We start from the raw sequence: 14,811 nt of genomic DNA on the forward strand, positions 1-14,811 counted from the left end.
CCACAGCTGGCACATTTTGGCATTTGCGAATTTGAGAGTTCAGGCAGTGAGTTAATCTACTGATGACTTATTTATCAGCTGCACTCCAATTCTTTACAGAGACACAGATGATGGAAACTATTTTTCCTCAGAAGCCTCCAGCATTCCCATCAAAAGGGGCTAGTTTAGCACAGTGGGCTAAACAGCTGGCTTGTAATGCAGAACAAGGCAGCAGTGCGGGTTCAATTCCAGTACCGGCCTCCCCGAACATGCACCGGGAATGTGGCTTTTCAGAGTAACTTCATTGAAGCCTACTTGTGACAATAAGCGATTATTATTAAAATTAACTGTCTAGCAAATGATTCCAAGTGTTTTGATTCCACTGACCACAATCAGGCATTCATTCTGATAGGAATCAAACAAAGTAATAGGCAACTGAAGGAGATGCGTGTACATCTCGGTGAACATAATTTTTAATGTCTGGTACATATTAGGCAATTAGGATAATGTATATTGTGTTAAGCGCTCAGTGTAGGAGAAATAGTTAACCAACCAGAGTTTTATATTACAAATCTACTTTCCATTCGAGATATAATTATCCTAATTTTTTTAGATTTATTAAGGACAAACAAAAAATACTTAAAACAAGGTACCACATTATCTTAGAACATGACTAAATGAAGAATTTAAAAATGCCCTATATCTGTTCTTTCAGAGGGCATGTGAACCCACATAGCTGTATTATATTGCAGGTGACTATATTATATTGGGCCATCTTTAGGTGTTCTTTTTTTGGAGGGCTGTTGTGATGGTTTGTCTTGGGCTACTGCTACTTCTACACCATCATTTTGCTGCATATCTTGCTTGCGGAGTGTTGTGCTAGGCAATGTTTCTGAACTAGCATCTTGTACGCTGACTGCATTACCTGGACGAAGTACGTTTAGAATGTGCTCTGAATCCAGTCTCTCCAAAGAAGGCTTTCGTACATATCTACACGTTTTCCATTTCTGGGATTTCCCCTTTGTGGATCCAGCCTTCACTTTGGGATGTTTTGTAACACCTGCTTTATCTTGTTCTAATACATATCTGTGCATTTTGAAGCCCAGGGAGCCTTGCTTTCGGTCTGTCACCACTACTTCTGGAAATAAAATAGTTTTTCTACATCTGTCACTCGTGGTTGAAAGGCGTTTCTGCTTTTACAAAAAGATAAGAATAATTAGTTGCACTCATTTTCCTTCTATTGGATATTTGATCTCTGCAGAAGCCGATGCAGATACAGTATGTTACTGAATTGTATTTGTTGCCTGGATGTTTCTGTATTTTTAACACTGTTTAGAGGTTGCTGATTAGAAAACCAACTGAACTAGGGAAGAAATCAACAATATTTTAAAAAATCCAAGAACATTACTGTTTAAGTCCTTATTTTTATTTTGGTTCCCATTCCCTATCCCTGTTTACTAGTGATTTAGAATTTCAGGTCAATGGTACACATCTATATCTAAATATTGGCTGTTGAGAATGGTACTTAAATAGGATATGTCTGCCTTGCGCTTTTCTGTTTTGAGTGAAGCTCTGACCCATAAAAACAGGTGCAATTAATACCGAGAGGAAGGGAGAATGTTCATGTATTGGAAAAGTTCAAAACCTTGTGCCATAGCCTAATGGCTGACCTGGTTTCCAACTTTGAATGGCAATGTCCAGCCTGCATCCTGGTGCTAATTAGGGCTGCCAAAGTGATTCTTAAAACCTAGACAACATTGTCCCGTTTGCAGTTATTGGGTGGAATTTTCTTTAAAAATGGCAGTGTCAGGATCTGACTGAAAACCGACGTGTTTCTCTCCAGAAACATAGCTGAGTTTACGCTCTATTTTCTGATATTTAGTGCACAGAATCACCTGAGGAAGGAGCTGCGCTCTGAAAATTAGTGATTCGAAACAAACCTGTTGGCCTTTAACCTGGTGTTGTAAGACTTCTTACTGTGCCCATTATTTACTGGCTTGACCTATTGGAGTTTTGAAGGTTTGGAGAAAGCCGCTCTTTGGATAAATCCTAAATCACAAAGAAAGGATCTATCCTCCGCTTTCCTTGCCAGATGTGTGCGAAGGGACGCGCAAACTTTAAAAAAAATCTAGCACACCTGACTTCATGACGCTTCCACACAATCAAGGGAAGAATCACAAAGTCTTTGTGAGAAAACGGCAACCCTCTGCCATCTGCCTCAGCACAGTATAAGGATCACCAACAGTTGTGTAGAAATCACAGTGGATGAAACTGCGATATCAAGTCACGGTATTGAGTTTGAGGATACTGCACCAGGAGGAAGAGAATAAAAAGTTCTCTAACCTAACACTTTTTCCAGGAGGAAGACAATGTGCAAGTTTGCCGTCTAACCAACAGGTTCACAGGCCTCATCCGTACTGCTACTGGAAATACTGTACCATTAACTACAAGACTGACTTATCTCTGCATGCCTAGCTCATTGTGTAAAGTCACCACCACTGGCAACTTGAATTATCCAGCAGTGGTTTTTAACCCACTGAAGGAATACGTCATTAGACTTCTGATTCTGGAACCTACTTGAAACAATATTTATTTTCTCTGCTGTGTAAATCTTTCCTTTCTCTATTCCTCTTCTACTTTATGAATGCAAAGATATCAACTTAGCAACCCTCCCCCTTTATATTGAGTGTGTTTAAATAAACTAACCCTCTGGATGAACGCAATGTCAAGTTTGCCGTGGTATTTATTAGAAAAATGGATCAGAGGGGTTGGGAAATACACCACTGCGTAAAAAAGGTACAGTTAGTGTTGCTTCACAGCGACAGGGACCCGGGTTCGATTCCCGGCTTGGGTCACTGTCTGTGTGGAATCTGCACACTCTCCCTGTGTCTTCGTGGGTTTCCTCCGGGTGCTCCGGTTTCCTCCCACAAGACTCGAAAGACGTGTTTGTTAGTTGTTAGGACAGTCTGAATTCTCCCTTAGTGTACCCGAACAGGCACGGTAGTGTGGCGGCTACGAGATTTTCACAGTAACTTCACTGCAGTGTTAATGTAACACTAATAAAGATTATTTTATTATTAAAAAAAGGAAGCAAATCTAAAGCATATTTTTGTTTATGGACAGATGGTGAGAAGAGAAATTTGTGCTGTTTAAAATAACTGCAACCCCCACACTTATTCTCTCTAACCCCACTAATAAATTCTGGTGGGCTTGGGATAATTGGCTCTACATGACTCGTATGAGCCTAATTCACACCCTTCCACGGGTGTGCAGGATTCCAGAGTTGGGTCTTTCCTGTCCCTACCTAAGTTGGGCCTTGTTTGCCTGAGGTTGGGAATGTGAAGCAGGTACCCACACCAACTTCCTTCAGCCAACACACATATACCCACCCCCACTAACATGCCTATTCCGGCAGGATCCACTAAATTCAGTCCCACATTTCATGCTCCTTGAGATCTCAAATCTCATCTTTTTCTCCTTTTCTTCTTGACCTGTATTGGAATGTTTTGTATTCCCTCTTACCTCCTCCTCATCACTTGCTTCCATGTCCAGTTCTTTCATTGCAAAGGAAATCATAGCATCAAAAACATCTTCCTGCTGGTCAGCCACATTCTGAATCTTGGACACTGTTTGATCACTGGTGGGATCTGATCCATTTCTGGACTCTTGAGCTTCAGATGGTTGTGGATCACTAGCTGCTTTTGGCAATGTCTTATCTCTCATCTGAAAATCAAATTCACCGCTAAAAATTTGACACAGTTACAATTATGAACTGTAAGGCACTTAAACATTAGCAACCAATGATGTAAACATAAGAAGGGAATCCTGAAGTACAGATAACAAATGTGACTTCAGCACAAACTGATGACAAATGAGGCAACCTCTCAGTACAAAGGTCAGTTGCATACTCCTAATTGATGTTCTGAATGAGAACAGCTAACTCATAGCCTGGGTAGATGTACTGTGTATTCTGTAATGCTAGAAAATACATTTCTTGACTCAAAACACTGGGGAGTCCAAAGAGTTGAATTCCAAGTGGTTTAAAGCACCAAACTGATTTTTGTGCCTGAGGTTATCTCTGCTTATCAATGAAAAGAAGTCATTCATATGCTTGTGGAGCGGTTTACTTCGGATTAACTCATAATATGAAATGGGCCGGGATTCTCCGAAATCCCGGGTACGTGTTGACGCTGGCGTAAACACCGGAGTGGTGCATGCCGTTGTCAACGGGCGTCCTGGCCCAGCGATTCAGCAGCACGGTGCCGGAGTGCTGCGTACTGCTCGGGTGTCGAAAAGTGGCCCTGCACTGCCGGCGTGGGTCCAGGCATGTGCGCGACAGCCGTCTCCGCGCTGGCGCCTTCGCGTGATGGCCGTCTCCGCGCCAGCGCCAAGCAACCTGGCAGAGCCCTACAGCGGGCCTGTGTGGAAGGAGGTAGGCCCCTTCTAGATCCTGGGCGCCCGTCGATCGGTAGCCCCTGAACGCTTTGGAGGCCCCTCCCGGAGTCTGATTTCCCCTAACCGTTGGACATAAGGGCAATTTAGCATAGCCAATCCACCTAACCTGCACATCTTTGAACTGGGAGGAAACCGGAATGGAACCTGATTCCCTAGCGCGATTGGGCATCAGTGCGAACCATTGAGCCACCGTGCTACCCCCAGGGCTTCAATTGCTTTAATGTAGACTGGGATAGTAATAGTGTCCAGCATGGAGGGGAAAGAGTTTTGTTCAGTAATTTGTTCATGGGATGTGGGTATTTTTTGCCTATCGCTGAGAGAATTTTAAGCATCAATCACATCTGCTGTAAATCTGGAGTCACATGGTAGAGTTCCTTCCCTAAAGAACATTATTGAACCAGATGGATTTTTCTGGCAATTGACAATGGTTTGGGAGAAGGAGGTGCCCATGCCGGTGTCTCCCGTGGGGGAGGTGCCAAAACAGCGGAGCACCTTGGACTCTTCCCCCCGCCCCCCCCCCCCCCCACTCCCGCCCCCCCCCCCCCCCCCCCCCCGGTGCATCTGGTGGGCAGCAGGCAGAACAGGTAGCATTGTGGATAGTACAATTGCTTCACAGCTCCAGGGTCCCAGGTTCGATTCCGGCTTGGGTCACTGTCTGTGCAGAGTCTGCACATCCTCCCCGTGTGTGCGTGGGTTTCCTCCGGGTGCTCCGGTTTCTTCCCACAGTCCAAAGATGTGCAGGTTAGGTGGATTGGCCATGATAAATTGCCCTTCGTGTCCAAAATTGCCCTTAGTGTTGGGTGGGGTTACTGGGTTATGGGGATAGGGTGGAGGTGTTGACCTTGGGTGGGGTGCTCTTTCCAAGGGCCGGTGCAGACTCGATTAGCCGAATGGCCTCCTTCTGCACTGTAAATTCTATGATAAAAACCATGCCACCAGGGACACCCGAGCAGCGGCCGGGCCCATCCAGTCCAGATCGACCCAGGAGACGCTCGCCAATGGGGACGCTTATCGCAGGGCAGGAGTCACAGCAGGCCAACTCCACCACTGCTGTACCGTCTGGAGACCCACTTGGGTGTAGTGTTAGGGCCCATTAGACCAGAAATGAAAATCGCTTATTGTCACAAGTAGGCTTCAAATGAAGTTACTGTGAAAAGCCCCTAGTCGCCACATTCCAGCGCCTGTTCGGGGAGGCCGGTACGGGAATTGAACCCGCGCTGCTGGCCTTGTTCTGCATTACAAGCCAGCTGTTTAGCCCAACCAGCCCCTAACAATCCAGTCCACAAACCCCTACTCGAACCCGAACCGTCCTAAAACTTCCCACGAGCAATCCCATTCCACCCGATCAAAAACTTTCTCTGCATCCATTGCCACTGCCACCTCCACGTCCTGTCCCTCCGAGTGAATCATTATCCCATTCAGTTGCCTCCCCTTTACAAACCTGTCTGATCTTCCCCTATCACCCCTGGCACACAGTCCTCGATTCGCGAGGCCAGGATCTTTGCCAACGACTTGGCCTCCACGTTTAATAGCAATATTGGGCGATAGGACCCGCACTGTTCTGGATATTTATCCTTCTTTAGTATTAGGGAAATAGACGCCTGCGATAACGTAGGGGGAAGCTCCCCCTTTTCCCTCACCTCATTATATGCCCTCACCAGCAGGGGCCCCAGGGCCCCGCAAAACTTCTCATAAAATTCTACAGGATGCCCATCCGGGCCCGGGTCATTCCCTGTCTGCAACATTCCCATGCCCTCCATCACCTCAACCAGTCCAATGGAGGAACCTAGCCCCTCCTCCAACCAGGAGCCAACGCATTCCACCCCCTCCCCATGCCCACCCCTCAACCCCCAACCCGACGGGGTCCCCGATTCATAAAGCCTCCTGTAAAGCTTCTCTAATACACTATTCATCCCCAATGGGCCCAGTACCACTCTTCCCCTCCTGTCCTTCACCCCTCACCAGCTCCTGCTTCTTGAGTTGGTGGGGCAGCATCCTCCTCCCCGTACTCATTCACTGCCCCTCTGACCCCCCGCAACTGCCCAACCGCCTTCCCAGTGGACACCAGCCCAAACTCCATCAGGAGCTCTGCCTCTCCTTCAACAATCCCGCCTGCAGGGCCTCCGAGTGCCTCCTGTCCACCTGCAGAATCTCATCCAGCAGCCTTGTCATCTCTGCTTGCTCCACCTTTTCCCTGTGTGTCCGGATTGACATTCCGGCGCCTGTTCGGGGAGGCAGCACGGTTCGGTTCCCGTAACAGCCTCCCCGAACAGGTGCCGGAATGTGGCGACTAGGGGCTTTTCACAGTAACTTCATTTGAAGCCTACTTGTGACAATAAGCGATTTTCATTTCATTTCATTTTTCATTTAATTTCATTTCATTTCATATGAACTCCCCCTTAACCACTGCCTTGAGCATGGCCCATACATAGCGTGGCGGCCGAGACCTCACCCATATCGTTTAGTTCCACGTACCCCGTATGGCGGCCCTCACCCGCTCACCCACCTCCTCATCCACTAACAACCCTACGTCTAGTCTCCACTGCAGGCGCTGGGCCCCACCACGGTCCACTTGCAAGTCCACCCAGTACAGCGTGTGGTCTGAAACCACGATCGCCGAATACCCCGAGTTTGCAACTCCCTCCAGCAGCGTTTTGTCCATCCTGAAAAATTAATCCGAGAGTACGCCCTGTGCACGTGGGAGAAGTCCAAGAACTCCCTCACCCTCGGCCTCCCAAACCTCCACAGATCCCCCCTCCCACCCCACCCATGCGCTCCATGAACCCCTTCAGGTCCTTTGCCATCTCTGACACCCTCCCCGACCTCGGGCTCAACCGGTCCAAACCTGGTCAAAGACCATGTTAAAGTCCCCTCGCATAATCAACCGGTGCGAGTCCAGGTCCGGGATCTTGCCCAGCACCCACCTCCTAAACTCCACATCATCCCAGTTTGGGGCATAAACATTTACCAAAACCACCGGCATCAACTCCAGTTTCCCATTCACAATCAACGAACATCCCTTCCGAAACTGCCACAACTTTGCCCACCTGAAAAACCACCCGTTTATTTACCAACACTGCCACCTCCCCGCATCTTCATGTCTGATCCCGAATGAAAGACTTGCCCTACCCACCCTTTCCTAGCCTAGTCTGATCCCCGATCTTCAAGTGTGTTTCTTATAAAAAGGACACGACCGCCTTCAAGCTCCTGAAGTGCACGAACACATGTGACCGTTTGACTGGCCCATTCAGCCCTCACACATTCCATGTGAGCACCCTGCCCCTTCTCCTGCTGGTCAACCATATCCTTTCGTGGGGGAGCCCCTGGCCTGTCACGTGACCCTCCAGGCCCACCCTCGGATGCCCACCACCACCACTCCTTTTCTTGTTGCGCCATAGCAATCACACCTTTGTCAGCAGCCCCCCTCCACACCCTCCGCTGAAGAAAACAACGCCATCCCCCTCTACTATGCTAACCACCTGGCCACCCCCACTGCGCTCCCGTTAACTAACCCACCCATCTAGGTGCTTGAGCGTCCTGTCCTCCACTGATTCCCCTCCCCCTGCTCACACACCTCCATAGCACAAACAACAATGGAATAAGAAAAAGGTGCACTCACCCTCCATGCTCCCCAATCATCCCGCCACAGAACCCAACAAAACATCTCAAAAGAGAGAAGTTAGTGGCGGCACGTGGTGCAGTGGTTAGCACTGGGACTATGGCGCTGAGGACCCAGGTTCGAATCCCAGCCCTGCGTCACTGTCTGAGTTTGCACATTCTCCCCGTGTTTGCGTGGGTTTCACCCCCACAACCCAGAGATGTGCAGGTTAGCTGGATTGGCCACACTAAATTGCCCCTTAATTGGAAAAATAATAATTGGGTACTCTAAATTAAAAAAAAAAAGCAGAGCAGAGAAGTTCTCCAACAACCAATAAACAAAAAGAAAAAAGACAAAAAAAGCAAACATCTCCTCAATCCTCTTCCACAGTTCAGTTCAATGTCCTCCTTCTCCTGCCAGTCCATTGTCTCCTAACTCCATCGCTTCCTCTGGTGTCCCAAAATAATGTTCTCGGCTTTGAAAGTCACCCAGAGGTGGGCTGGGTACAGTATCCTGAACTTCACCTCCTTTTTGAAGAGGGCACCCTTTACCAGATTGAACCCGACTCTCCTCTTTGCCCTGTCCGCGTCCAGGTCCTGGTACACCTGGAGCTCGTTGCCTTCCCAGGTGCACCTCCTCATCTGCCTTGCCAACCTCTATATCTTCTCCTTATTCAGGAATCGGTGGAGATACACCACCATCGCCGTTGACTGCTCATTCGCCTGCAGCTTCCTCAACTGCGTCCTGTGTGCCCGGTTGACCTCAAAGGGCTGGTCGAAGGCCCCCACCTCCATCAGCCTCTCCAGCACCTTGGCTTTATACGAGCCAGCATTCGCTCCATCGATGCCTTCAGGTATCCCCACGATTCTTAGATTTTGTCTCCGGGAGCGATTCTCCAGGTCCTCCATCTCCTTTAACTGCTTCTGGGTCTGCTGCATAATTCCAATCTCAGCTACCAACGAGGTAAGCTGCTCCTCGTGCTTCCCCACCACCTCCTCCACTTTCCGAATGGCCTGACCCTGGGACTCCAGCCTCTGTTCCGCACGATCGAATCCCGCTTTTAATGGTTCCACCACCTTGACTACGTCTTCCTGGGCTTCCCTCCTCTGTAGGCTGAACGACTTGTTTAACAAGTCCACCAGCTGTTCCGTTGACCACTGGACAAGCAGGGCTGACCCTTTATCCTCCGCCAACTTGACCTATGGCTCATGAATATTCTCTTGCTCCAACTGCTCCCTTCTTCTCAAACCACTTCTGGTCCGTGGATCCATCCACCAGCACCACCAGTGGACTTTAACTTTCTTCAGTTACCTCTGTTGTGTTATGTTACTTCGTGTAACATAAGCTGCTTCCTTGATGTAGTCTCTACGAAAGGATGCTCCAGACTATGAAATGAGTTCAACGTTTTTGTTGAACTATTAACACAGTTCTTAAATGACTTTGGCACTCTGCTAATCTACCGCTCTAGTAACTCAGTCTAACTATACCAGCTTGCTCTAAGCCACATGCGAGGGTGTGATGCTGTTGCTGATCAACCCTGTCTTACTCTCTAGGTGTCTGTCTGTGGAAGAGGCAGAGCCTGTGTGCCCTCTCCTTTTATATGGGTTGTGTAGTGCTTCCTTGTGGTACTGCCACCTCTGGGTGTCCTGATTACCCCTTGGTTGTGTCCTGTTCTAATGATCCATTGGTTGCGTGTCTGCATGTTATGACATCTCTGGTGCTGCCTCTAGTGATTACTTAGTTGTAGTGTATTACATTAACCCCTTGTGTATATACAGTGATGCATATCAGTACAACTTCCACACCCTTTTTTTCCAAAAAAGCACCCTCGAGCAGGAGCTGCCAAATGTGGGACCACTCACTCCATGGATGCCACAGGAAGTGAGGCTGTGCAGAATAATAGAAACTGTTTTATTCTGTTCAGCAATGCCGCACGTATGTCAGTTTTAAGTACAGATATATGCAGCTAGACATCTCAGTCTGAATATGACACAAAAGATGCCCTCATTCACACCAGTTACAAGCTGAAAGAATGGAACAAGACACAATGAAATCACCAGACCGTTCTTGGCTTATAAGCTACATAAAGGCTGGTCAATCCTAGGGCCACACAAGATTATATCAACCGTGTAGAGCATGACCAGAAGGACAATAATGGAAGCTGAAGTAGGCCATTCGGCCCTTTCTAGCCTGCTCTGTCATACAGCAAGATTATGGCTGATCCTAAAGCTCAGCTGTGATATACTGCCCAATCCCATACCTTGATTACTTTCGAGTCCAAAAATCTATCAATATCAGCCTTGAATAAGCGCATGTCAGCCCTCTGCGCTAGCGAATTCCAAAGGTTCACAAGTTCGGATTTGGAGCAGATGTCTAGATGCTGCTGAGTTTTTGAAAGGTGAAAAATGGAAAGCTGACCGGGACTGCATTGGAACAGCTAAGTCTAGAGGACGAGGGTTTCAGGAGCAGACGAGCTGAATGGCAGAAGGGGGCAATGTTCTGGAAGTGAAAAGATAGTTTTGGTGATGGAACAGTTACATGGTTGGAAACACATCTCTGGGTCAAATAGGATGCCAAAATTGTGAATGGCCTGGTAGAGCTTCAGACTGAGGGCAGGTAGAGTCATGGAGTAATGGTGGGGACCAAAGACGATGGCTTTTATTTTCCCGGTATTTAGTTGAAGGACAAGCTGAGATGCTCTGAGGAAGAGAGGGAGACAAAGCCATAAGTGGCATCATTAATATCTGAAATCTGCTGCCTCCCACATATGTGCAAGAAAGAAACAGTGTGGGAAACGCTGGCTGCAAGTTTCACTCATGAGAACGATAAGGCAGGATGAATATTAGATACTACCTGAGTCAATTACAACAAGTGTGTGCAGTGCACATCCTGTGCCCTGTGTGACCGTTTCTGTGCATGGTCAGATGTCCAGGCCCCTCAGTCTGCCCTCTCTAATTATTCTTGGTCACACTAATGTTGCTTACTGACTCGAGGCAGCCGATCCTGAATAACTTGATCTTCACCAAAAGAGGAAAAACTCCAAAATCACACCCAGGGTGCAAATACATTCCATTGTGCTGCATATGTAAAAAATCACTGCACGCTAGTCCATTTGTCATGTCCCTCTAACTTTTAATACACATCAGCTGACCTGTTCCTGCTGGCCACTGTCCTCATGCTTGACTTCATCAGCTGCAGCTTTAGCTTCAGGATGTTCCTCAGTAATATCACGAGCTGTCAAAGTGGAGTTTTCTGCCTCCTCAGTGTCCTCCCTTTCATTCTCTACTCTTGCAATCGACGTTAATGAAGGTCGATACTTTGATAAATCCAGACTGAAACGTTTTCGTGAACCTTTCTAGATTTAAAAATAGAAAGATAGTTATTTTTAGCACTGCTGCACACAGTTTTCTCCAACTCCACACTATGAGTTCCCATGTTGAACTAGATTGAACTGAGAGACAGAGTAACAGAATTTTGTGCTGCACATGTAAAAAATCACTGCACGCTAGTCCATTTGTCATGTCCCTCTAACTTTTAATACACATCAGCTGACCTGTTCCTGCTGGCCACTGACCTCATGCTTGACATCATCAGCTGCAGCTTTAGCTTCAGAATGTTCCTCAGTAATATCACGAGCTGTCAAAGTGGAGTTTTCTGCCACTTCAGCAGAATCCTTCTCACTCTCTACATTTGCAATCGACGTTAATGAAGGTCGATACTTTGATAAATCCAGACTGAAACGTTTTTGTGAACCTTTCTAGATTTAAAAATAGAAAGATGGTTATTTTTAGCACTGCTGCACACAGTTTTCTCTAACTCCACACTACGAGCTCCCATGTTGAACTAGATTGAACTGAGAGACAGAGTCATAGAATTATTACAATACGGAAAGAGACTCTTCGGCCCATCACGCCCATGTTGGCCATCGAGCACCTAAACCCATTTTCCAGGACTTGGCCCGCAGCCTTGTATGCTCTGGCACCTCTGTCCCATCTGGGGAATATTTACATATTAAAGGAATTCAGAAGCCAAGGTAAATATCGAGCCGTGTGATTTTCACAGCTATCAATGTTATCACCATTTACTGGGCAATGCTTATTAACTGTGTACGTAAGCACATTTTATGAATCCATTCATTTAATATCTTGAGAATAATGAGAGGAGGTTTCTCTACTGGATGGAATATCTTGCTTTTGGAGGCTGTTTGGGTGAAAACGTAATTAATTCAATAAGATAAGGGGCGGGATACTCCAATCCTGCAGCAGAGTGTCCACGCCATCGTAAGCGCCGTCGCGTTTTACGATGGCGTGAACGGGCCGACCCGACGACTAATTCTGGCCCGCAAAAGGGCCAGCACGGCACTGGAGCGGTTCATGCCGCTTCAGCTGCTGATCCTGGTGCGGACTGGGCGCCGCGGAATCCGCGCGTATGCAGTGGCACTGGCAGCAACGCGCACATGCGCAGTGTCTTCCTTCAACGTGCCGGCCCCGACGCACCATGGCGCAGAACTACAGGGGCCGGCGCGAATGGAACAAGTCCCCAGCCAGAGAGGCCTGCCCGGCGATCGGTGGGCCCCGATTGCGGACCAGGCCACATCGGAGGTCCTCCACCCCCACCCCCGGGATCTGACCCCCCCCCCTTCTCCCCCACAGGCCACCCTCCGACCCTTCCACGCTGAGTTCCCGTCAGCTGAGAGCAGGTGTGGACGACGCCGGCAGGACTTGCCGATTTTACGACGGCGGCTTGGCCCATCTCGGGCCAAGAATTGGCGGGCCGGCCCCATAGAGCGGCCGCCGACCAGCGCCCCGCCAACCACGGAGAATCACTCTGCGAAGAATCGCATGCCAGCGTCGGGGCGGCGTGGCACGCTTTGCGCCGGTTACGGGGATTCTACGGCCCGGCCCCGGGCTGAGAAAATCCCGCCCAAGGTTTCCACGGAGAGAAATGTCCAGAAAATCCAGGACAAGGAACCCAGCAAATAAAGATTTGTCGATTGATTCATAAGCTTCTCAAGGCTCTCCTGCTGTGAAAATGGCGGAGGCCGCGACTGCGACTCTGGCCTCTCCATTGACGGCCGCGACTGCGACTCTGGCCTCTCCATTGACGGCCGGGATGCTTACAGGCACCTTGGCAACGGAATTTCAGAAACAGCGGCGGGCTGTCTCCGAGGACCTCCACAAGCTCCCATTTACTCGGCATTGGCCTTACAGGGTGTGGACGCAGCTCTCTCAAAGCAGAGCTTGTCTCCTTGGGAACTGGGAAGGCATCGTTGGTCGGTGATAATAAAGCACTGAGGGCCAAAGGTGGATGATCAGGAGAACCGCTCCAGGAGACAGAATCTTAGAATTGTGGGATTGCCAGACGGAGTGAAAGGCCAAAATCTGACCGACTGCATCTCCCATGACGGCAGGTTTATTCTGCATTTACTTTTTTGTCGTGGGTAGGTCGCCCCTTTCTGGGGTGAAGAAGGCGGGGTGCTGGGCAATTGTTATCTCAGCTCATGCCCACATTTTGTGGATGTGGTGTTAGAGCAGTGTCCCTTTCAATGTCCGCCGTGGTGATTGGACATGACGTGGTTGGCAGACAAAGGATTTTGCGAATGCATATCCTCCACCATTGAGGAGCGCATTATGTTTAATAAGTCTATCTCATCTTCTATATTCTGGAAGGACCTTAAGGCGGTCATTAGTGGGGGGGGGGGGTTAATTTCTTACAAGTCACACAAGGGAAGGATTGGGAAGTGGGGAGGCAGAGGCTGGTGCATTCTATCTTTGAGGTGGACCGCCTGTACTCACTTGCCCCGACACAGAGTTGCTGGCGAGTAGGAACAATTTGAGCTCCTCTCAACAGGTAAGGTGGTGAGCCAGCTGCGGCGCTTGAGGGGGATGTGCTATGAACACTGGGAGAAAAAATTTACCACGCCAGCTGAGGCGGCTGGCAGCCTCCCGGGAGATGGTGCAAGTCAGGGACTAGGGTGGCAGGTTGGTCTCCACCCCATCGAAGGTTAATGCTGTGCTTGAAGCCTTTTATTGAAGTCTTTGTAGATGGGAGCGCACGGAGGAGAATTCATCCATGAAGCAGCTTTTGGAGGAATTGTGCTTCCCGGGGTGGAGAGGGAGAGAAGGGAAGAATTGGAATCCCTATTGGGCCCCGAGAAGATTATGAAATGTATTGGTTTAATGCCATTGGATAAAGCTCTGGGCCCGGATGGATTACCCAATAAGCAAAGTGGATAACGGGGATCCTGTAGATGTAGTATCTCTGGACATCTGGAAGGCATTTGATAAGGTGCCGCACAGAAGGTTAATTCACAAGATTAGATCACATGGGATTAGGGGTCATTTATTAGCTTGGATAGAAGACTGGCTGACGGGCAAAAGACAGAGAGTCGGGATAAATGGGTCTATTTCTGGACGACAAGATGTGTCACAGGGTGTGGTCCTTGGGCGGCAGCTAATTACAATCCATATTAATGACTTGGATACAGGGATAGAAGGTTCTACAGCCAAATTCACAGACGACTCAAAAATAGGTGGGATAGTAAGTTACAATGAGGAAATAAGAACCTTCCAAATTCATATACATAGGTTAGGTTAGTGGGCCAAAATGTGGCAGATGGAGTTTAAAGTGTGAGGTCATGAATTTTGGTCGGATAAATTGGACGGCAACTTATCATCTAAATGAGGAGAGACTTTGGGATGGTCCGATGCAGAGGGATCTGAAGGTCCTTGTTCATGAGTCACAGAAAACTAGAGTGCAGGTGCAGCAGATAATAAAGA

General features: G+C 48.4%; 1 protein-coding gene across 8 annotated transcripts in view; it reads right to left on the reverse strand.

Moving 5' to 3' along the window:
• Positions 1–407: 407 nt before the first annotated feature.
• LOC140395077 (uncharacterized) overlaps positions 408–14,811 on the reverse strand; it is a 659,825-nt gene continuing 645,421 nt past the window's right edge. For 6 of the 8 annotated variants that reach the window (XM_072482474.1, XM_072482512.1, XM_072482492.1 and 3 more), the window contains 4 exons: positions 11,607–11,789; positions 11,184–11,387; positions 3,502–3,702; positions 408–1,172 (listed from right to left, as the gene is read on the reverse strand). In XM_072482474.1, coding sequence (XP_072338575.1) covers positions 741–1,172; positions 3,502–3,702; positions 11,184–11,387; positions 11,607–11,789 — 1,020 coding nt within the window. In that variant the 3' untranslated portion in view covers positions 408–740. The remainder of the gene's footprint in view (positions 1,173–3,501; positions 3,703–11,183; positions 11,388–11,606; positions 11,790–14,811) is intronic. The other 2 variants (XM_072482466.1, XM_072482504.1) reach the window with 2 other exon arrangements.

This window comes from Scyliorhinus torazame, chromosome 2 (assembly GCF_047496885.1).
Source record: "Scyliorhinus torazame isolate Kashiwa2021f chromosome 2, sScyTor2.1, whole genome shotgun sequence".
NCBI lineage: Eukaryota > Metazoa > Chordata > Chondrichthyes > Carcharhiniformes > Scyliorhinidae > Scyliorhinus > Scyliorhinus torazame.